At 35.6% G+C, this 25,727-nt stretch overlaps 1 protein-coding gene and 1 long non-coding RNA gene across 7 annotated transcripts in view; both read right to left on the reverse strand.

Moving 5' to 3' along the window:
• LOC141376294 (uncharacterized) overlaps positions 1 to 15,540 on the reverse strand; it is a 74,884-nt gene extending 59,344 nt beyond the window's left edge. For 2 of the 3 annotated variants that reach the window (XR_012386095.1, XR_012386094.1), the window contains exons 1-4: positions 15,505 to 15,540; positions 14,149 to 14,186; positions 13,987 to 14,054; positions 13,643 to 13,793 (exon numbers count right to left, since the gene is read on the reverse strand). This is a non-coding gene — a long non-coding RNA (uncharacterized lncRNA). Of the gene's footprint in view, positions 1 to 13,642; positions 13,794 to 13,986; positions 14,055 to 14,148; positions 14,192 to 15,504 lie in introns of those variants that run through there. The other variant, XR_012386096.1, reaches the window with a different exon arrangement.
• A 6,466-nt stretch (positions 15,541 to 22,006) lies between these two features.
• syk (spleen tyrosine kinase) overlaps positions 22,007 to 25,727 on the reverse strand; it is a 58,083-nt gene continuing 54,362 nt past the window's right edge. For 3 of the 4 annotated variants that reach the window (XM_021479147.3, XM_005155539.6, XM_005155538.6), the window contains one exon: positions 22,007 to 25,303. In XM_021479147.3, the coding sequence (XP_021334822.1) occupies positions 25,231 to 25,303 (73 nt within the window). In that variant the 3' untranslated portion in view covers positions 22,007 to 25,230. The remainder of the gene's footprint in view (positions 25,304 to 25,727) is intronic. The other variant, NM_212843.2, reaches the window with a different exon arrangement.

The raw sequence follows: 25,727 nt of genomic DNA on the forward strand, positions 1-25,727 counted from the left end.
GGATCTGCTGGCAAACTGTCATTTTAATGTACAGAACAGTTTGTGCAGGTAAAAAAATGACTGCATACAGTACAGAAAAAAATGGTGACTACGAAGTTGGCTGCATTTAAGTTTCAATAGTTTAATCAATCTGAATTCATTATTTTTACCAACAAAACCAGATTCTACAGGTACAATTTGATGGATGTCTCCTCTTTCAGGTCATAGTTGGAGAATATCACTCTATAGTTAGCAATTTATGATAAATGTCTATATTTAGTGGCTTTTACTGATGTACACACTATTTAATATTGCTAAATCACAAAAAGATGTCTTAAATATAAATGTTATGGGTAAAGTTTGGTAGAAATAGCTTTTTTTTTTTTAAAACTGTTTGACCGTTTCATCTACAGTAACCTGCTTTTATTCAACTAAAGATGTGATTTAATATTGCTAAATCACAAAAAAACATCTTAAATATAAATGTTATGGGTTAAGCTTGGTAGAAATAGCTTTTTTAAAAACTGTTTGACCTTTCCCTCTACAGCAAACTGCTTTTATTTAACTAAAGATGTGATTTAAGATTGATAAATCAGATTTGATTTGAAGATGAGAGTAAAGACTGCTTGTGTTTGTCTCTCTTCCGTCATCAGTAACTGTATGGATCTGCTAGAGATCTGTCGCTTTATTGTACAGAACTGTTTGTGCAGCAACAAATTTACCATATTTCTGTTTTTTTCAGAGCAGAAATAAATGGTAACCAAAATTGGTGATTTCGAAGTCAGCTGTGTTTAAATAAATCAGAATTCATTCTTCATTTAATCAACAAATCTAGACTTTACAACTTAAATTTGGTAGAGATGGCTCTTTCAGGTCATGGTTTTACAATATCACGGTTTAGTTATGGATTTAATGATAATGTGTAGATTAAGTGACTTAAATTAAAGTAAAAATGATCGTTTAATATTGCTACTGTAAATCAAAAAATGAATCAAACAAATTAAATTTCATGGGTTAAATTTGGTGGAAATGGCTTTAAAAAAAACTAAGGTTGCAGAAAAAAAGTGCAGAAATTTTTTATCAAATTGTGTTTTTGATTTAATAGAGTTCAATCAATGTGAATTAATTCTTTTACCAACAAAACATGTTTTTAGAGTTTAGATTTGCTAGAAATGGCTCTTCAAGTTCACTGATTGAGATTAATTATCACTGTAAACTATTACTGTCACTGTTGAGTTAACTTACTATTCACAAATAAACTCTCAAACTAATCTTTATTTCATGGGTAAAAATATGATAGAAATAGCCTTTTAAAAGGACAGTTGGAGTGTTTGTGGTGTTTTCATACTCTTTTATGCTAAAATCTACTTTGCTATTATTCTACTAAAGAAATTTTTTTGACCAAATATGGTGATATTGAAGTTGGCTGTTTCCAAGTTAGCTGTGTTTATCAAAAGTCAAAGTCAAAGTCAAAGTCAGCTTTATTGTCAGTTCAGCCACATGTACAAGACATACAGAGAATCGAAATTGCGTTACTCTCAGACCCAAGGTGCTTAACATTAATATAAAATATATATATATAAAAAATAGTAGAGTTTAAGAAAAAAAGAAAATTTACAGTATATACATTGCACATAAATTATTATATACATTGCACATAAACTATTATGTTTCAATAGTTTACTCAATCTGAATTCATTTTTTTACCAACAAAACCAGATTCTACAGGTACAATTTGATGGATGTCTCCTCTTTCAGGTCATAGTTGGAGAATATCACTCTATAGTGAGCAATTTATGAAAATGTCTATATTTAGTGGCTTTTACTGAAGTACACACTATTTAATATTGCTAAATCACAAAAAAAACTTCTTAAATATAAATGTTATGGGTTAAGTTTGGTAGAAATAGCTTTTTAAAAAACAGTTTGACCTTTTCATCTACATTAACCTGCTTTTATTTAACTAAAGATGCAAATTTAATATTGATAAATCAGACTTGATTTGAAGATGATTTGAGATGAGACTGCATGTGTTTGTCTCTCATGCGTCATCAGTAACTGTGGTGGATCTGCAGGAAAACTGTCACTTTATTGTACAGAACTGTTTGTGCAGCAACACATTTATCATATTTCTAGTTTTTCTACGATTTATCATGTCATTTTATGAAAATTCCTAAATTATAAGCTATAATCATAATTCATTAATTTTCTTTTCAGCTTAATCCCATTATTAATCAGCGGTCAACCACAGCGGAATGAACCGCCAACTTATCCAGCATATGTTTTACGCAGCGGATGCCCTTCCAGCTGCAACCCATCACTGAGAAACACCCGTACACTCATTCACACACATACACTACGGACAATTTAACTTACCCAATTCACTTATAGCGCATGTCTTTAGACTTGTGGGGGAAACTGGAGCACCCGGAGGAAACCCATAACAACACAGGGAGAACATGCAAACTCCACACAGAAATGCCAAATGACCCAGCCGAGGCTCGAACCGGCAACCTTCTTTGAGAGAGGCTTTTTAAAACAAAAGCTGGTCACATCTGATGTAAGGAGGTCATGTCTCAACCTAGACAAAGTGGAGGACCTCATCAATATAAATATAGAAGGTTTAGAACTAGAAGTCTTGGCCAAATTAATTATTCAGAGCTGAGGTAGACTTTCTGTAGTGATTTCGGCTCATGAATGTAACTAAAGTCTGCTTTAAAGTAAAGCAGTTTACAAAAACAAACAAAAAGTCGCAATGAGTTACCTACACTGTAAACCCTAATGTTATATTTACTTAAACAACTAAGTAAAGTTGACTGAAAATAACTTAAAATGTAGCAGTTTGGTCATATCATTTAAAAATATGAGTTGATCGAACTTATGTACCATGAAAATGCATAAACTTAAGATTTCAAGTGTAGTGAGCTCAAAATATAATAAATCATCAGTAAAAAAAAAAAAAAAAAAAAGTGAATTTCAAATGTAGTCTTGACTATAAAATTCTAAAATGTGCAACCTTTAAGTGCAAGGAATTTTTATTTATTTTTTATCAGAAAACAAATGGCCTCAGGTATAATTATTCATAATAATGTGAGTAAATGGCTACTTGTTTTTGTTAAAAATTGTATTAAAGTTTTTTTTCATAGTATATTATTACACACACACACGCACACACATGAAAAAGTTGACTGAATTAAATTAATTGAGTAAACTCGTTGACTCAATTTATTTGAGAAATGGAGTCTCCCAAAACTTAGTACTATGTTTGGTGAACTGAACAATTTAAGTATGGTCTACAAAACCGGCAAGTTAAATAAACTTAAATCTGCAAGTTTTGGGAGACACCATTACTCAATTAAAATGAGGCAATGAGTTTACTCAATTAATTTAGTTCAGTAAACTTATTAGGGTTTTCAGTGTACGGTTCTATGAGTTTTACTGGTTGCTGTAAGCTACCCAATCCCATGGCTGGCACCACTCTTAAATGTTAGTCCGGAATTCTGTCAGGTGTGTTTGATTAGGTTAAGAGTTAAACTTTGCAGGTAAGTAGATGTAATGGGCCAGATTTGAGGATCCCGGCTCTATGGGTTAATCAGAGAGAAATAGCTTTTTTATGGTTGCCACAGGTTATTACTTTTATGAAGCTATTTTTTAAACTCAGGCTTACCCGGTTATGAACAACATTAAATGGAAGATGAAACTGAGGATGTCAGTATTGTTTAAGACCTTTCCTGCCTTAAGGATGGGCAAAAACACATTGAAATGTATTTTAAAATAAAATACAAAAACCTCAGTTTTATGTGTATCAAAATACACTACAAAATACAGCAGCCACAAATGTATCTAAATAAAATACTGTATTTTGAAAATACTACAAAATACCTTTACAAAGTAGCATGACATTTCTTCGCAAACCTTTTATCAACAGGTCTATTGGATCAATCTCTTCGCCATTAAACTGACTTACTATTTCATTTTAGCATAGATTTTGTACTAAGATTCATACAAAATTTCATACGTCCTGTCTTGAAGATGATCCGTTTAATCAATGTAAAAGCATTGTAATGCAGATATTGAGTTGGAATAAAGTACTACTGTATATCTCTTTATTGTGTTTCCATCCATTGCATGGCCAGTTAATTTTGTTAATTAAGTTTCATATTCATAAGTGTAAATTTTTCAACAAAAAACCTTGTTTTACAAGGAACTAAAAAATTACTTTTGCACTATTCAGCATAGTGCTAATCGAAAGGCCGTTAAAACTGTCCAACTGTGCTCTAGTTTTAATATTTTTGATTAATGTAAAGGTCCTGCTTATCTATATTTGTAAGAATTTTAGTTAAGTATTTATACTCTTATTTTTATGTTTGTTTTATTTTATTTCACGTATTGTTGTTATCATTTACTTTCTATCACCCTGGGATTGTTTTGTTTACTATATTGTCATGTATATGTTGTTTAAAGCATAATAAAAATAAATAAATAAATAAATAAATAAATAAATAAATAAATAAATAAATAAAATAAAAAGTTTAAGTGGTTAAGCTGCTAAAATCTAAAAACAGTCTTATATTTTAAAGAGTGACATAAAGAGATCTCAATCTTCAACACCTAATTAAAAACATGATGGGCCCTATTATACACCCGGCGCAAGATGCGTTTCTACGATGTGTTGCTATTATCAGGTCAACTGTAGAAAGTCAAACATCACTGCACCCCTCCAGCAGTCAATGCATTTTGGAAGTGGCCTGACGAAAATGGCCCAACGAAAGCCTCTCCTCAATGCAAGAAACATGAAAGCCCGCATGGAGTTTGCTAAAATGGTGAGAAATAAGACTCTCTGGTCTGATGAGACCAAGACAGGCCTTAATTCTAAGCGATATGAGTGGAGAAATCCAAGCACTACTCATCACCTGTTCAATAAAGTCCTAACAGTGTAGCATGGTGGTGGCAGCATCATGCTGTGGTGGTGTTTTTCAGCTGCAGGGACAAGACGACTGGTTGCAATCGAGGCAAAGATGAATGTGGCCAAGTACAGGGATATCCTAGTAATATACCTTCTCCAGAGTGCTCAGGACCTCAGACTGGGCTGAAGGTTTACTATCCAACAAGTCAATGACCCTAAGCAGCTAAAATAAGGAAGGAGTGGCGTCACAACAACTCCGTGACTGTTCTTAAATGGCCCAGCCAGAGCCCTGACTTAAACCCCCTGGAGATACCTAAAAATGGCTGTCCACCAATGTTCAGGATCTGCAAGGAGGAATGGCAAAGGATCCCCAAATTCAGGTTTGAAAAATTTGTTGCATATATATATATATATATATATATATATATATATATATATATATATATATATATATGTATATATATATATATATATATATACATATACATATATATATATACATATACATATATATATATACATATACATATATATATATATATATATATATACACACACAATTATATATACATATATATATACACATATACACACACATATACACACACATATACACAGATATATATATATATATATATATATATATATATATATATATATATATATATATATATATATATATATATATATATACACACACACACACACACACACGTTTTTTAACCTCTAAAAGATTGCATCAAAGTACAAGTTAAATAATTTAAATAAAATGTACTCAAGAACAGTAATATAATATAACCATCACAGTAACACAAGGAAGACAAGGATGGTTATCTTTAACGGTATTAATTAAAAGCAATGCACATAATGCAGAGAGATGAAGCAGGTAAGTGGTGCTGCAGAGTGAGAGCGATCTTGTTCAGCGGTGCTTCTGACTAATGCTGTGTTCCCACCAGATGCGGTACACGCGGATAAATCACGCTATTCGCGCATAAATAGCCGCGTGAACATTTGAGTTTACTCGCTTCATTCGCGTGTCAAATTCACTTCAGAACAGACGCGGATTCGCGTGATGGGCAGGGCTTCTGTCTGCCCGGTGATTCTAGCTTCATAGCTAAAGGGCTAACATGGATTTTATGAAGAAAATAACAGTGTTTATGTGCTTTATGAAGGATGATAAACAGCGTCGATACGTTTAGGGCCGTGTCTGAGTCCACTACATCCTTTCAGAGATGCATCCAGCTTTTTAAGCTCATAGACTCCTCCAGAAACTGAACCTGGCTGATGGAGGTTTTCAGCGGTGCTTCTGACTGAGCCCAGCCCAGTTTTATGAACTTCTTGTCGGTGTCTGCTTCCCCTGGGACACCGACAACAGGCCCACAATCACGCCCCCACAAAAGCAAGCTCCTGATTGTTTAACGCGGCGCGAATGTCCGCAAAAGTTCAGATTTTCAAACACGAGTGATTCGCGCGAAACGTGCATTAAGCACGTCAAACGCGCAAAACGCTCAATTCGCGCCATGCCATTCGCACCATGCGCACCGCGCAATTCTCGTCATTCGCGCCGCGCCATTCACGCATATCGCGCCGCAGGATGTCTATTCGCGCGTTTGCATTGACTTAACATGTAAATCACTCGCGCTTGACACGCATGCCGCGTCTGGTGTGAACGCAGCATGAGCCAAGCAGAGTTTGCCGCGTCTGGTGTGAGCGCAGCATAAAATATTTGCACCTTTAATTTCAAATTACACACTTAGCTTATTTATTACAAAACCTACTACAGCTATGAAAAAGTGTCCGTGAATAAAAGACAAGGATTTTATGTGTAGTTCATGTGTCACTGAAAACAAGATTTAAACTTATAAAAAAAAATACTAAATGTTATTTTAAAATTCTAAATTAGTTTTCTGTGAGTGTTGTGTTTTGGAAAGAGGGATAAGAATTACAGTTTGAACAGTATAAAAAAATCTTTATGTCTCCAGGGAGTCTCTATAGACCACAAACAGTATACGAGTCTGTGTATGTGTGTAAATGTGTGTATGTGCGTGCATGTGGCCGGAAGTGTGCGTCTCTGTGGTTCAGTTCTGTAGGTGTGAATGTGTGTGCGTCAATGTTTCTAATGAATCTATGCATGGCTTCTGGTGGGCCTCCAAACAAATGTAATGAAACTCACCATTTATATTAGGGAGATGTTTCAGAAGTCCATCATTTAGGCATGCTCTTATGTAAAATATTACCATCATTACAGTTTGTGAATTGAAACTCTATTGTCACGTTAAAAGAAGTGTTCTCGGCAATGTTCAGTATAATTTAGGTTTTTACTTTCATCTGTTCTTCCTATGCAATAATGTACTTACAAGAAAAAAAAAAAGTATGGATTGAAAACTTAATCTATTGAACTGCTATGCTGCAATGCTTTTAACTATCAAGTATAAAAATAAATGAATGTGTAAAACTTAAAAATGACAAAAACGTCATAAAATTAGATACATTTTTTATTTTTAGATGAAATTAGACAAAAATTCTAATTGCTTCTACTTGTTAGACTGTATTTGATGTTATTACTCAGTCTGAACTTCAGTTAATTTCTTCCATGATTAGGGGAAATCTGGAAACATCAGAATCGTCAAATTGTGTTTCAGCTTTTCGGCTTAGTCCCTTTATTATTCTGGGGTCGCCACAGCGGAATGAACCACCAACTTATCCAGCATATGTTTTAAGCAGCGGATGACCTTCCAGCTGCAACTCATCTCTGGGAAACATCCATAAACACTCATTCACACTCATACACTACGGACAATTTAGCCTATACCCAATTCCCCTGTACTGCATGTCTTTGGACTGTGGGGGAAACCTGAGCATCCGGAGGAAATCCTCGCAAACACAGGGAAATTATGCAAACACAAAACCACACAAAAACGCCAACTGACCCAGCCGAGGCTCAAACCAACTACCTTCTTGCTGTGAGGCGACAGCCCCACCTACTGCACCACTGTGTCGCACAAATTGTGTTTCATTCGTTCATTTTCATTTTCAGCTGTCACTTTATTCATCTGGGGTCGCCACAGTGGAATGACCCGCCAACTTATCCAACATATGTTTTACGCAGCGGATGCCCTTCCAGCTGCAACCCATCACTGGGAAACACCCGCACACTACCATTCAAACACATACACTTTGGACAATTTTACTTGCCCAATTCCCCTATAGCGCATGTCTTTGGATTTGAGGGGGAAACTGGAGCACCCGGGGGAAACGTTACATCTCACGGGAAGGATATGCAAACTCCACACACAAATGGTAACTGACCCATGCGGGGCCGAAACCAGCAACCTTCTTGCTGTAAGGCGATTGTGCTACCCAATGCACCACCGTGCTGCCCAAATTGTGTTTTATAGGCGTGGAAAATGCGTGGAAATCTTGCTAAAGAATTTTGGCAGTTTCTCAATTCCAAGAACGCAGAGAACAGACTTGTGTTCTTGTGAAGACCGGTCTTTCCAGGTGTCCTCAAAAGAACGAACTGCGAGAACAGAGAATGCGTCCTGTGAGAAATGAGATGCTGCGTTCTTCCTGATGGTCACATGACCTTCATGCGATTTATTATTTTTTTAATAATTGTATTTTATTGGATTTTTCAAGAACAACCACAAAGACACACATACATATATACACACATACACAAACACACACAACACTAGGCACTGTCTCGGGCAAATCCCATACAATGAGTCAATGAACAAATAAAAAATGACATCACAGTTTAGCAAGTGACAACAGAAAATAGAATAAAGAAGTAAAATTAAATAATTAAATATGTAAAATAAGTAAATTAAGTCTCTGAAGTATCATCAGAGGTTGAGTGGCTGGTTTGCTCATCTAGATAGTTTAGAAATAAACCCCAAACACTGAAAAATTTATCAATAGAATGAGTCCTCAAAAATCTCAGTCTTTCAATCTGTATTACCGAAGTCATGTCTGCAATCACCTTCATGCGATTTTAATGGAAAATTATTTAAACATTACAATATTCATACAACGATTTATTGTTTTTTTCCCCTTTTGAAAATATATACTATGTATAAAGACTTTACAATTATACCTTGCACAATATAAATAAAACTGATTTTTTAAAGAATTTTAGCTAATAAAAACACAATGTGTTAATTCTTTTTTTAGGATTTTCATGGTGATGTTTACACTCTCCGTTTCATTTAGCGAAACTCCTGAGATAAATAAGTTATATCTCTGAACTTTAATAGTAAACCTATATAAAATGTTGCGCTTCCCTCATTCAGTTGCAATGACATCTGGGACTTCTAGAGTGATATCGGTGCTCAAGTCTGCATCAGTGAGTCCTTGATATCAAGAACACATCCGGGAAGTTTCACGCGTCCTCTGTTCTTGCGGTCTAGAGTATTGGAACTGAACTTTGGCGAATGATGATGACGTTACACGAGAACACGAGGACGCAAGATCGCTGAAGAACGCATGTTGAGAAACAGCCATTGTCTATATTATTGGTAGAGTGCCACTAAAAAATATGTGTTAAAAGGGAATTAAAAAGTAAGAAAAAGAAATGTGTAATCTGGCTGAACAGAGATCTCTGTTGATCATTCATTCTTTTTCCTTTAGCTTAGTCCCTTATTTATCAGAGGTCGCCACAGCGGAACGAACCACCAATTATTCCAGCATACGTTTTATGTAGCAGATGCCCTTCCAGACACAACCCAGTACTGAGAAACAGCCATACACTCTCACACTGACTAATTTTTTCTAACCAATTCACCTACTGTATAGCACTAGTCTTTGGACTGAGGGGGAAACCGGAGCACCCAGAGGAAACTCACATGAACAAGGAGAGAACATGCAAACTCCAGACAGAAATGCCAACTGGCCCAGCCAAGGCTCGAACTAGTGACCTTTTTGCTGTGAGGCGACAGTGCTAACCACTTTGCCACCCCAACTGTATAATGAAATTCAACACATTCATAAGTAGAGCCTGTTTTAAGGTTATTTAATGGTTCACCCAAAACTTGTTCCAAACCTGTATGAGCTTCTTTTATCTGCTGAACACAAAATATGTCCTTTTGAAACCTGCAAACATTTTTTGTTTTTTCTACTATGGGAATCAATGGTTACATTTTTTCTACTTCAAAAATTAAAAACTAAGAAACTCATAAACCTCTTAAAGGGTGATTAAATAGTGAGTAAATGTTCCTTTTGGGTTAACTATATCTATTTTTTTGGTTTTTGAATACAAGAATAATTACATCACTGCATTGAAGAACAAATACAATAACAAACAATTAAGAAAGAAGAGAAAAATAAAAACAACAAACACACAAAATAAAATATATATATATATATTTTTTTAAAGGGTGAACTATATCTTCAATGGCTGGAATATTGAAATGTGATGTTTCAAAAATCTTCAGTTAAAAGTTTATTTAGTAACATTTCTGTAATACAGACATGTTGAAATGTAGATGACCAGCGCCATCTAGAGTAATAAAAGAAATAAGAAAAACTCTCCATTAAATATGAGCACAGAAACAGTTTCTTTAGCAATAAATTAAATAAAAAAAGATATTATATAATAATTATATTATATTAAATTATTAATTTATTCATTTTCTTGTTGGCTTAGTCCCTTTATTAATCTGGGGTCGCCACAGCGGAATAAACCGCCAACTTATCCAGCAAGTTTTTACGCAGCGGATGCCCTTCCAGCCGCAACCCATCTCTGGTAAAACATCCACACACACACATTCACAACTGGAAGGCAGGGAGAACATGCAAACTCCACACAGAAACGGCAACTGAGCCGAGGTTCGAACCAGCAACCTAGCAACCTTCTTGCTGTGCGGCGGCAGCACTACCTACTGCGCCAATGCCTTGCCTAAATTATATTATATTATATTATATTATATTATATTATATTATATTATATTATAAAGTCTGAATATGAAAGAAGACAGACTATAGTACATTTGGGTGTGTTAATGTTTGTACAATGTTTGCACATGGTTAAATAATGTTCATATCCCCCCTATCAAATCTTGCTGATTGCTCGTGTGTTGATACTTAAAAAGCTTATTATTTTAAAAGATTCACGCACCTATAACAATTCTGGGTTTTGAAATTGAAGTGTTTTAATTTTCATAAACCTTAAGTATTATTTCTTTTCTAATATACAGTATGGAATATTTAAGCTGCTTGTTGTAGTGAAATCTGTATAGGATATTAGTCAAAATCAATGTGGCCCCGCGTATTTGTCAAGCCTGTGCTGTTACAGGAAGGCAAGGATTGCAGGAGTTATCAAAACACGTAGATTTATTGATTAACATTCACATGAATGGAAACACAGGAACGACATGGGGTGACGACAATGCACTGAACACAGGGACTTAAATACAAGGGTTTGACTAATAACATACAGGGGAAGAGACGCAGGTAAAACTCATAAGACATTAACAAATGGTGAGAACTAGAACAAAGGGGTCACATGATGAAAACAAACACACATGGAGAATGGAAACATGGGGAGGGTCACATGACGAACATACAGGGGCCTGACAGTATTGCAATACATATACTATTGTGAAACTATAGGCAATATACCCAGCTAGGCCAATCACAATAATCAATTAATCAACATATCGCACACCACATGGACATGACCTCAATCATTTTTGATGATGCAACATATATTGCTGAATAGGGATGCAACGGTATCAAGATTTCACGATACGGTAATACCTCGGTATGAATGGCACGGTGCGGTATTTATTGAATCATTTAAAGGAAAAACAAAACTATTGAAGAGACTCAAAAAAGTGCTAGAATGTTCAGGTTACCTCAACACTGAACAGATCAATGACATACAAATTATCTGTCTGTAAACTTTCAAACAGGAACTTAAATTATTCAATTTTAACAACAAAAAATTTAAACCATGTAAAAAAAAAAACACCACTCGAAAGGACAAGCCATGAGTGAGATAGAGGTCTCTTGGTGGTACAAGTCAATGTCTCCATTAATCTGAGCAGTGTGCTGTGTTCTGCTGTCCCCTTGACTAAAAGAATCCCCATTATGTTAGACATATTCCCCGACATGTACCCTGCATACCCTTTTTTCTGTCACCTTTTCTTCTTGTTTCTTTTCAGAGAGAAACTGAAATGCTTCCACACATCTGATTTAAAACCCGCTTTAAATTTGACCATTTCTAGCTCTTTTTCTTTGCCGCTACAAGCAGCACCCTCCATTTCTGCATTACTAGATCTGTAGCGACAACAGACCGCAAAGGATAATGGCCACGCCTGGGCTGAGGAAAACTGTAGTTTCCGCTACCTCCCATTCGCTCCATTCACCTGAGCAAACCTTTCACCAAAAGACCTATGATTTTATTGAGTCACAACCACGCTAATATTGAAGGAAATTGCTATTGCTGTATGACGGTATTTACAATATTGCTGATACATACTGAAAAATACAATTCTAGCAACATTTTAGTTAATTGCGCAGCCTCCTATCTCTATTAAAGGTGTATAGTATATCCTCATGTTGGAGTCTGACAGCTGAAAATAGATCTTGTTGCAGATATCAGAGCCTCTGCTACTTTTTACCTTGCGCTTTTATGTTAACATGTATTATTATTTATTTAGGATATGCGTTTTCACATTGTGATTCCAATGCCTGATTACTAAATAGTAGGGATGTAACGGTATCAGAATTTCACGGTACGGTAATACCTCGGTATTAATGTCACGGTACGGTATTTATTGAATCATTTACAGGAAAAAACAAAACTTATGAAAATACTCCAAAAAAGTGCCAAAAGTGTCAATGACATACAAATTAGCCATCTATCTGTAAGCTTTGAAACAGGAACTTCAATTTTAATAACAAAAAAATATTAAACCATGTAAAAAAATTAAGTTTTAATTTAGTATTGTTGAAAACTCATCACATTCAACATTTAATCACTCACTCACTTAGATAGAGATGGGTTTAAAGGAAAATTATCATATAAATATAATCTGGTAAAAGCTGGTATCTCTGGGTATTTACAATGTCCCCTGCAACAGAAACTCTCATTTGGGACTGAGGTTTCTGGGACAAGAGAGATATGACTTGGCCCAGGTTGACAGCAGTGGGTAACGTTGTGCATTGTCTTTCCCCCACTTGAGAGGACAAACCATAAGTGAGATAGAGATCTCATGTCTGCATCAATCTGAACAGTGTGCTGTGTTTCTGCAGTCCCCATGACTGATTATTAGTCGTATTCCCCAACTTGCAGGCACGTGCACACACAGGGCTCAACCTGTGCAGTGCACATGCCCTTTTTAGTCTTGGATAGAAAGTGCCCTTCCAAAATGATCAAAAGTGCCCCCGCGACGCGACATACCCTCCGTCCCCGCTTTACAGTACGCGCGCGACAACACAGCTGATTAGAACGCGCGCGACTACACAGCTGATAAGAACTCGCGCGACAACACCGCTATTCAGTACGCGCGCGACAACACAGCTGATAAGAACTCGCGCGACAACACCGCTATTCAGTCTGCGCGCGACAACCCAGCTGATAAGAACTCGCGCGACAACACCGCTATTCAGTACGCGCGTGGCGACAACATATTGCGGTATGACGGTATTTACAATACCGTTACATCCCTACTAAATAGTTAAAATGACTATAATTAAATGAAATATTGTTAAGAATAAAATATTATGTGTTTCTTGGAAGAGTGTACCTACCTATAGCTGGCGTGTGGTGAGCGCACTTGCCTCTTTGTCCTGTGGGTGCCGTTGCATCATGCAAGTAAATGCTGCACACTGGTCGTGTGTGGAGAGACCCCCCTCATGATTGTGAAGTGCTTTAGGTGTATGGCCATACTCGATAAATACGCTATATAAATACATACACATTACATTGTGATGATTTTATATTGTTATTCTGGCTTTATTTACTCAATTGAAAATGACAATAATGACGTTTATCGCAATATGTTTTGGTTCAATATATTGTACAACAGAAATAGATATCATGACAGGCTTATACCCAGCTCTAGCTTACAATACTGTTGTCTGAGATAACTTACAGATGATGTTGAGGTGGTTGTTTGTGATATCTGTTGCTGTTTCTGTTGAAGACATTTCTCAAGGTGATCTGAGAATACAAACATTAAAACAATTAAATGAGATACATTAGTTGAATTAAACAGTTGTTATGTGACCACAATATGTAAAGATGTTTGGCTCACATTGATTGATCTGCTGTTTGTGCTGCCAAGACTGAATGCTGTGAGAAAATACAAGGAGAGAGAGATAAGATATATACAAAAAGAGTAGAAAAACAGAAAAGTCTAGTCTGTTTTGCAGTGGTTGAAGGAACTCTACAGATTTTGTTATGCTATTATACAAAGTTACTGTTGTAGTAATAGTTCAACAGGCCTGTAGCCAAGGGGGGTTCAGGTGGTTCAGAAGAACTACCCCTCACTGACAAAAGTCCAGAATTTGTCTCAGAAATGAACTCATTTGTCCTATTTTGACTGCTATGCCATTATAAATAGTGAAACTAACCCATCGAAAAGAGCTTTAAGGCCAAGCTGAATCCTCTGTTGGCTGTCACTTTGGCGTTTTCAGCTAATCAGTTTTGGCCAATGCTAACACATATTTTCAGTTTACAATCTGCCGTAAGTGAAGTCATCTTTCGCTACTGCAATGTTTTTAAACAGAGAAAATATTTACAAGTAACTTTTATTCTAAATCTTGGACCTTATTCTTGAAACTAAAAATGACCAATAAAAAGGTGTGAAGCACCAAAAGTGACCCATATTAAAATTGTTTGAATACTAATTTGGCTATTGTTCTTATTCATGAACTTTCAGATGTCTTTTTTTAACAAAAGAGGCTAGAAACATTGTGAAGCTCTACATTATTAATATTAGTATTATGTTTTAATAATTTTTATTTTTATTTTAAATGGCTGAATTCTGACTGAGGAAAGTTGAACGTGCTGTCCAGTTTATTTGTCTAATAAATGACAATAGACTACAGTTTTTAATTGTAAACTTTAACAGATTCCTATTTTTTTCTAATGATATATGAAATCATATATGTCATAATAATAATCATAATAATTATAAATATGTGTTTTAAAAATAAGTACAGCATTATTTGACATTTCTTCACTGTAAATCTTTAGGCAATTGTTTTGTTATATCAAAAACTGTGGTTATAATGACCATCCGACAAACTGATTCAGCTAAAGATTATGCTTAAAATGTCTCTAAAGTCCTTTAATCTCATAATTAAATAGAAAATTGGGCGTATAATCGCAAAAAGGTCTACTTTTTGAAAAGAACCACCTCTTTCACTAGGCTGGCCACGGGCCTGTTTAAGTACTGTATGAAGTTTCAAATGGCGATTTTAGTTAAATAACATGTAAATAACACCCTCAGCCCACAGGTGTATTTCTTTAGTCTCAAACACCAACATGCAATAAGTGGACGTTATATACACAGCAATTTACAACAGGTGCGTATACCCCTTCGTCTTTCTTGTAAAAATAACACTAGTAAACAAACAAAAACACCACCGAAAGTTATTAACGTTACCTGTGGCCGAGGCGAGCAGGGAGAATTTGTTTGAATGTTTCCTGAGGGATCGTCGCGAGTGACGTCAACAAGTGAAAGGTCATCATGTGTTTGTTGTTGTATTTATGTTTAATTTATTTTAATGTTACTAACAAATAGTTTAGACTTCGTAAAAGGCATTTAATTACAAGGACATTATGTCTTGACAAAAGTGTGTTTAATCAAACGCCATCACAACTCCACTCAGATGTTAACACCACAGGTTGCACACATAAGCCAGGTGAAGTTGGTTTTACATTCGGATATTCAGACATTCTGCTTTATAATATACTTTCAGAAAAGTATTATTTGCAAATTATAAATTGGAAAATCATATTAGCAGCCAATGACTATCAAAGCTTCTTTACAGTAAAATAGATAGTGTTGTTTTGAAGTCATACTTACATGCTGCTAATTCTGATTGAATATTCAAATTATCGTGGTAAACAATATAAAGACAGTAAATTAACGAAAGTACGAATATAAAACTTTACCTCAATACATAGCCAACTAATAATTTACAAGTATCCTAATGTAAATAAGTAAAAAATAATTTGTGTATACTTTGCTTGTTTTTATTGTAAAGTTGTAGAACAACAGCCTCCTAATTTAGGCCACATGTATGGACTGACTTTATTTTTATGAAAACACCATCAAATTTTTCCTTGAACTTTCTTGTTCAGGTGGAAACACAAGGATTTGTTTTGTGTTTTTCTCGTTAACCAGAGGAAAAGCAGACCAATAAGAAACCTTATCACCCTTATGAAAGTAAACCATGTTATATAATAAAAGTATACCCTGCTGATAAATCCAGCTTAAATCAGCCTATGATGGTTGGCTAGTTTTAGCTGGTTGACCAGCCTGGTTTTAGAGGTGTTTTGGCCACTTACAGGCTGGTTTCCAGCCATTTCCAGCCTGTTCTTGACCGGTCGGGCTGAAAAGTGACCAGCAAAACCAGCTTGACTATCCTGGTTTAAGCTGGACATGGCTGGTTTTGGCTGGGCTCCTAGCCTGGCTAGACTGGTAAAACTGGTTTTAACTGGTCATCTCCCATCCTGTCCAGCTAAAACCAGGCTTGAAATGGCTGAAAGCCAGCCTGGAAGTGGTCAAAACCTCTCTAAAACCAGGCTGGTCGACCAGCTAAAATCACCCAACCATCCAAGGCTGGTTTAAGCTAGATTTTTCAGCAGGGTAGTAGTGTGGTTTGGGCACATTGGTTACCATTTTTTCTGTATAATACCATTTTACTAAAAATGTCATGTTTAACTTAATGTTTAAAAACCATAGTGAATTTGTGGTTATCATAGTCATTGTAGTGATTGTCATGTCAATAGGCCTGTTTCAGTAAGGAGGTTCAACCAACTCGGAGTTTAAACTTGAACTGAGTGAGAAATTTGACTGAGTTGACTTACCGAGAGATTAAAAGCTCAGAGTTTTCGGTTTCAGAATAGCTGATCTGAGTTAGGTCAATCAATTTTGAGTAGACTAACTCAGAGTTAAGCGCGCACACTGCAATTATAAAAAGGCATTATCAATGCAGCGCAGATATTACGAGTCTTTACAGGAAGTCTATGGGGAGAAAAGTCCAGTGTGACCAGAGCTTTACAAACTAATGCTGTGGTCACACTACAGTTTGAGCTTGTGAAAAGGGATGGGATTAAACCAGATGATTAGACATTAAAAAAGTGAGTGATTGCTCTATGTTTTAAATTTCTGTCCAGAGAGGTCATGTTTTGATCCTCAATTGGTCCCACGCAATCATGTGATGCGATTTCGTTGGTCAGAGTGCACCAAACTTAAACTTTCCGAAGTAGCGAACTACGAAACTCGTCGCACAAGCTTGCATTTCAGGTCCGACGCATTCACGTGCATATGAATGGAAGTTTATAAGGAGAAAAGTGCAGTGTGACCTCAGCTTAATTTCTAGAGGATCACGTGCTATGATTGAACACGGCTGGTCTCACATCAACAATCATTGAAAAACCAATCAGATGAATCCAAGCCTACATACAGTTCATAGATAGTTTTTCTATATAAAATCCCCATCGACCCTTTCTACTCCTCGAGACCTAGCTGATCTCAGACATCCGTCTGTGCTAAATGACCAGTTGGGAGCCCTGGGCTCTAGTACTGTATCTTCGAGCTCAGGGTTCTCTCCTGGGACAGCATGCCAAACTTGCAATTAGTATCAAGCATTAGCTAAGTGAGAGCTCTTGAAATAGCTAAGAAAAATGTAATATAATTAAAGTTCTTTAATTGTTTTACACAGAATGTTATATATATTCTGAATCTTTTATTAAGTACATTCAGAATCTCTTCCTCATTTCCTAAGCACAGATTTGCCCACTTTGAGACACCAAACCCCTTTTTTCAAACCAACAAGAGCAGGGGAGCTGCTTCTCTGTGTGTCTGCTGAGGATCTGATGTGTTCAATGCTGAGAATAAACACATGTAAAGCAGCAGAATGGACAATGTTGCCAGTTTGTCTGAAGATGGTCTGCTATCATCCCTGAGCCCATGAGTTCAGCGTCACATGCAAATAATTCTAAAGGTTAGTCATGGTCCACAGAAAAGACAATTGCCCCTTTCACACTTACAGACTTTTCTGGAAAATTACCAATAAACTGCTGTGAAGTATTCGTGTGTGAACAGCCTTTTAAAATACCAGAAAATTAGTTTATGCAAATGTCCTGAATAAGAGGTTTAGATCTGCTGTGTGTGAAAAATCACAATTTTTAAAATTGTGCTGGTAAATTTGTTCTGATAATTATTTTGCAATTTACCAGTTTTACTGTATTAAAGGGGCTATTGTCAATATGTTCACCATTTTAATCCATTTCTCGAATTATTATTTAAACTTTGAAATACTTTTTTTCACTTAACCAGACAAAGTCAATGGTGTGTCGTCTACCAAAACAAACAAATTACTGTTTATTACGGAGTTCTCTAAATTTTTTAGGGGTTTTACTCTCAATTTTGACTAAAAAACTTTTAGTTATTTTATGAACCAGCACAAACACATGGACAAAATTTAGATTTGTTGGGAATAAATGGCCTTTGTATTTCAGATAAATATTAAATCACATTGGTGGCTTACGTTTTTCAGGTCATAAACCTGTTTGCTGTTTGTTCTCATATCACTGTTATAATTTGACCTTTAAATAGTCACATGTTGGCCTGCCTGGCACAATTTTTGCAGATAATTTTTTTAATATTTGTGTAATTTTAAACAATGGGGTAAAACCAACAGTTTAATGCTACTAAACAAAAAGAGGTTACACTTAATGATCTATTAATATGTAAACTAAACATTACTTTATTATAAACTAATGATGAATTAATGTATGTGCTAATCATGAACTAACTCACGCCACAGCCATATCACCCTGCAGCCCAAGACCGGTTACTTACTGAAGCTAAGCAGGGCTCAGCCTGGTCAGTACTTGGATGGGAGACCACTAGGTTGCTGTTGGAAGTGGTGTTAGCGAGGCCAGCAGGGGGCGCTCAACCTGTGGTCTGTATGAGTCTTAATGCCCCAGTAAAAGTGAAGGGGACACTACACTGTCAGTGGGCACCGTCTTTCGGATGACACGTTAAACTGAAGTCCTGACTCTCTGTGGTCATTAAAAATCCCATGGCACTTCTTGTGAAAGAGCAGGGGTGTAACCCCGGTGTCCTGGCCAAAGTCCCTCTATCGGCCCTTATGATCACGACCTCCCAATCATCCCCTTTCACCGAATTGTCTCTATCACTGTCTCTCCACTCCACCAATAGCTGGTGTGTGGTGAGCGCACTGGCGCCGTTGTCCTGTGGCAGCCGTCACATCATCCAAGTGGATGCTGCACACTGGTGGTGGTGTGGAGAGACGCCCCTCATGATTGTGAAGTGCTTAGGGCAGGGGTCCCCAATCCTGGTCCTGGAGGGCCGGTGTCTCTGCAGGGTTTAGCTCCAACTTGCCTCAACACACCTGCCTGGGTGTTTCAAGTAGACCTAGTAAGACCTTGATTAGCTAGTTCAGGTGTGTTTGATTAGGGTTGGAGCTAAAATCTGCAGGACACCGGCCCTCCAGGAACAAGTTTGATGACCCCTGGCTTAGGGTGTATTGCCATACACAATAAATGCGGTATATAAAAAAATAAACACTACATTACATTACAACTTTAACTACAACATCACATGAGTTTATGTGTGAATAATGGCTACCTTAATTACTTGTTAGTACATGTATAAATGAACATTTAATTTTAAGCTAAAGTCTTATGCAAAAATTTGGGCACCCCTCTGTGGCTGCAGAGTAATGTGCACTTTCTTTATGAGAGAAGATCGCTGTAGATGCCATTCGCTTTCTGCAGAAAGCTAGACAATGCCATGATTTTTTTAGACAGAAGTACAGAACGTAGTGTAGCTGTATTGAGATGTGTGAAATTAAGTTGAAACTCTTTAGTGTGGATTTAAAAACCTGTAGTCACTTGGTTACAACAAAACAATAATTGATTTGAGGGACTTAATGAAACTTAACAATCCTAACAAAGGTGCAAGCAATCATGAAAAAGGATATTTAAGATAGCTGATTGCTAGTTGTGCTTCTTCTTATTGTGAACCTGAAAGTAGCAACATGGAAATCTCAAGATATGTCACCAACATGAATTATAGGAGCTCCAGGAACATCTTGCTGCTATAATATCATTGTACATGGTTCTATAGCTCACTCAAAGACCAGGTCAATGAAAGGTGATGCAGAAGAAACCTTTTCTAGAATCTGCCAACAAGAAGAGTCGTTTGAGGTATGCAAAGGCTCATTTGGACAAGCCTGAATCATTTTGGAAAAATATACTGTGGACAGATGCCACAACCATGAACGCTTTGCATGGCAGAAAAAGAACACAGCATTCCAGGAGAAGAACGTGCTCCCTACTGTTAATTATGGTAGAGGTCTGGTCCATCATGCTGTGTGAATGTGTGGCAAGCACATGTACTGGAAACCTTGTCAGTGTTGAAGGTTGCATGGATTCCATCCAGTATCAGCAGATTCAGAAGAACAATGTTCAGGAATCAGTCAAGAGGCTGAAGTTACGGCAGAGTTGGATGTTTCAGCAGAACAATGATCCAAAGCAGTTCCAGATCTACCAAGGAATTTATGCCCAGATATGATACAATAATCTAGAATGGACATCCTAGCCCTCAAACGTGAACATCATCACAAAATTTATAGATTGGTTTGAAAAAGGCACCCATCAAACCTGACTGAACTGGAGAAATTTTGCAAGAAATGGTCCAAACTGCCTTCAGCAGGAATTTGGGGACTTATCCCTGACTATACGAAGCATTTACAGGCTGTTATTTCAGCTAAAAGTGGCTGTGCAAAAGATAGTAGATGTCATTATTCTGTCATTATTCACTGTTATTTAGTGTAAACGCAATAGACGGACGTGCTTAAGGTGTTCATGAGTAGTTAAGAATGGGTTAATGATGACTTGCCCCTCTAAGTAAAGTCATGATATAAATATACATTAACATATCATGAGTTTATGATGGTAAAATTAACCATTAAGTAATAAGGTAATTTTACCTTTTTAACCTTTTTTTTTTGTTAGTTCAATTTGCAAGAAAATGCCCTCAGCAAGAATTTGGGGACTTATCCCTGACTATAAGAAGCATTTACAGGCTGCTATTTCAGCTAAAGGTGGCTGTGCAAAAGATATTAGATGTCATTATTCTGTTGGGGTGCCCAAATTTTTGCACCTGTCTGATTTTGTTAAGACTTAAATTGCATTGCATCTCTTAATTAAACAAATTTTGTATCAGAACTGAAATGTTACTTTTTCCCTAGGGTATAAAATATATCCAAATGAAATAGTTGATCTGAAAGGCCAGCAGGCTATGGCTTGCAATTATGAAAATTGTCAAGGGAGGCCAAACCTTTGCATAAAACTATAAATGTAACCAACTCATGAGCTGTTAATGTATAATTATGTCATGACTTTATTTGGAGGAGCACATCACCGTTAACTACTCATGGACTCCTGTGTGTAAACTGTTTATGTTGACAAAACACTTTACTGTTATTTAGTGTAAACGCAATAGACAGACGTGCTTAGGTGTTGATGAGTAGTTAAGAAAGGGTTAATGATGACTTGCCCCTTTAAGTAAAGTCATGATATAAATAACATATCATGAGTTTATGGTGGTAAAATTAAGCATTAAGTAATGAGGTAATTTTACCCTTTATGCGGTAAAGTTAGTTCATTATTAGTGCATGCATTAACGCATCAGTTCATAATAAAGTTATAATGTTTAGTTTAAATATTAACACATCATTATTCATGTACTGTTATTGTAAAGTGTTACCAAAAATAGATTGGTGTCTGAATATATTTTAGTGTTAATCAAATATATTTTAACTCATGTTTAAGAACAACAAATAAGTACAACTTTATTCCATTGTGAATTTAAGACATGCCAAAGCCAAGAAAGTCAAACAGCGTTTTGTTAAAAATTGGTCATTTATTTTTAAAGCATCAGTCACATTGCATTCATACATGTGCTCAGTATCATTTATCAATATCATCAGACTGAGGAAGAGCAGGATCGTGCCATGCTGGTCGGTTTTCAAGCTTTTGCAAAAAGTCCGAAGTGACTGGATCAAGCTGACAATTCATGAAGAGGACAAAAGAAGTCACCGATGACATGCAAAATGTACAGTATATGCTCATATTGCTTGTGGTGGTGTGAAGTAAACACTGCGCATGAGCAGAATGGGTCACACTTTACAACATGGATAATATTTTATAATAAATGAATCAGTTAATGTATTTACTAACACTAACTAGGAACAAACAATACATGTACAGCATTTTTAATCATAATTCAGTATTAAATAATGCATTAATAAATCGAAAGTTGTACTTGGTAAATAAGGCATAGCCTATATAGGCTAATGTTGTCCAAACAGAGCACTTCTGTATTAGACTAAAGTGCTTTATTCTGTGAAAACAACTGGCTTTATGTACATTTTTCTGCTTATTACATGGATACTTGGCACAGACTTAAACTTTCAGATGACAAAAAATATTGATCTGAGCTGTAGTAGTTTACTAGCTCTTTTAAAAAGCTTGCAATAAGAATTCTCAGCGGGCACCTTGATATAAAAACAACATCAAACATGCTAATCGATTTGATGCTAGCTACCCACGTAGCAAAATATCTCTGGCCCACACAATCAGCTTTTGCTTGGCCCACATGCCGTAGTGAATTACAGTACATGATTGGACCAAGCCGGTCTTCCAGAAAAGGGCCAAACATAGACTATATCTGGGCCAAGTTAATAAATAACTGAGCCTGAACTGGGCCATATATGTTGGTGTGTCATGACAATGCAATGTAATTGATAAACCCATGAAGCACTGCTCTTTAGGCGTGCTGTGGGTGTGCTTTTTACTTGATTGGTAGCCTTTTTTTCTGTATTTGAACATAATAAACATGTATTTTAAATGTGAATGGCACACATATCAATTATTAATATCTGGGCCAAATACTACAATTTACATCTGGCCCAAGTATTGTGTGCCACCTCAGCCAAACCAGGGAGAGAGCTATGCATGAAGACCTGGTGCAGTGCAATCTGAGCTGCATCCAATGCTTTTTAATGCACTCACTAACCCACCCCTAACCCTACCTATCACAGTGACATCACTCACTCCATTGAGTGCATTGTGTCTGAGATTGCATCGCTGAGTGATGCAATCTCAGCTTGCAGCATAAAGGCTGCATCCAGATACTATTATGTTTAGCCCACATGCTGTATGCCAGTGCCGGATGGATGCCTGCTGTGACAGAATCTGGGCCAGAATTCTTTTCTTCCTGGGTAACTAACTTGATGTCTAATAGACAACAAATTCACATCTAACACTGGCATCAAAACACGTTAAAGCTTGATTAGCCCACAGAACTGTCCTTTAATCGATTTTGGACGTGTTTTCTGTCATATCAATTAGACATCAAGGAAATTTACATGCGTTGTAGGGATATGAAATGCAGTGGAAATTTCATAGGAGTTTGGAATTTAAGTTTCAGATATTTCCTTTATTATTAATGTTTGTATGTCCAATGGACATGGTTTTGTTTTGAAACTAAATTGATTTGCGTTTTTTGACGTGTTTTTGATGTTGTTTTGACATCAAGGTGTTCGCTGGGTTGTCAACAAACTGTATCTTTTAAAATATTACACAGAATTTATCCTGTAAGAGAGTTATTTGAATGATTTAAAGTGGATACAGAGAACTCTTGTGATTTTTATGGTATTGTTAAGGAATCTGTTGCTCATCTTTTTTTATGTGTATACTCAAGATTATTTTTGGATTGATGTTTCTAACTATTTCAAGAAAATTTGGTACACTAATACAAATTGGATTATTTGATCTCATGTTTGCTTTAGTACAAGATGGGATTGATTCAAAAAGTACAAGCTTTTTTTCTTATACTACTAATAATATTACTTGGAAAATCCAAATTGTGAACATTTTATAAAGAAAATTAAACAATATGGTACTACATATGTAAGATTAGAAACAGAAAAGCTAAAAAAAAACATATAAAGCATTATGTACATTTCACTTGATTAAATAAAAGTTTATTATTATTATTATTATTATTATTATTATTATTATTATTATTATTTTCTTACCTATTTATTTATCACCCCTGATATGTTTTTACTTTGATTGTTTAACTAAGATAATTTTTCTCATTTTATTTAATTTATTTTTATTTTATTCATAATTGTTGTGAGATCTATTCTCTTGTACTAAGTTTGTACATATTTACAATAAAGAAATTGAATTTAAAAAATTTGTAAACAAACAGCTGAAAGCGACTACAACCTGCTTAGTTTTCAGCCACAAGGTGGCGCCATATTATAAGAATTTATTATAAATATTAGATTCACTAAGGGTCAAGATTATTCAAAAGTACCCAGATGAGCCTGTGTTATTAGTTTCAGCAGTTGTTTTCTGTGAATAAAATATATTGGAATCTCATAATTGACCAATCAGAATAAAGTAATCCAGAAAGCCATCTACCAACATTCGTCATTGCACTGTAAGTTGACAAGTACTAACGATGAACTGTACGTTCATTAACAAATATAAATCAATACTGTAATAACTATACTGCTCATTGTTTGTTCATGTTACTAAATACATTAACTAATGGAACCTTATTGTAAAGTGTTTCCACTGAATGAATGACTGTTTAACCTTATGAATGTTTCAACTAATGAAAAACACATTTGTCAAATACATAATGAAAAATTAGTACAAAACAAAAATGGAAGGAAATTAATGAGAAAAATGCATATTAATCGAGCTCTCAACTGGTTGCTGTGACATCTCAATTATTAATAATACATACTCACACTCATGTTCTTTTTAAACATGCTCTTTCAATCAATAAATCCACCATTTAACTAGCATGTTTTGCTTATTAATCCACTTCATACATTTAACAAAACCATCTTGGAAGTACAAATACTATGATACAAGTTATTGCTTCACATGTCGTAAGATGAATTTTTAGTCAATGATATAATTAAAATTGGCACCAATGTGGAATTAAAGGACGGCAGTACCGCTTATACCACCTTATGCAAAGATGATTGTTTTCAAATATGGTGATATATAATTTGCATACTCTATGTTCTGGGTTGCATAATCACTGAGAAATGTCGTAATAGTAATGCCGCAGTCTGGGTTCGACTACAGAAAATCCAGGTCTCTCATCTGGCCTGCAGAAATGAAACAGACAAACGTTAATTATTCCAAATTTTTTTGTAACAGAGTTTCAAATAAATGCTGATTAAAAGAAGCATCTTTACAATTACACTGTATGGTTGTTTACACTTGTTTCAGTTTGATCATATTTTGCCAATGGTTAACAATTAAATTGAGGTTCAATCAAGAAGATTCATACACGTTTAGTATTACCAATTTAAAAATGTATAGAATTTTTTTTTACTTTGCAATTCTGATCATTTTGAGTGTACCATACAACTTTAATTTAACAATTTTTACTTTTGTTTTTGCAATTTTTGCTTTTTTAAATGTATTTAAATCCTGTCCTTGCAATAATTACGTAATCATTAAGTAAATTCTTTATTTTATTTATGTGATTGTGAAATTATATATTGGATTTTTGAATTTGTAAATCCC

This window comes from Danio rerio, chromosome 10 (assembly GCF_049306965.1).
Source record: "Danio rerio strain Tuebingen ecotype United States chromosome 10, GRCz12tu, whole genome shotgun sequence".
Lineage (NCBI taxonomy): Eukaryota > Metazoa > Chordata > Actinopteri > Cypriniformes > Danionidae > Danio > Danio rerio.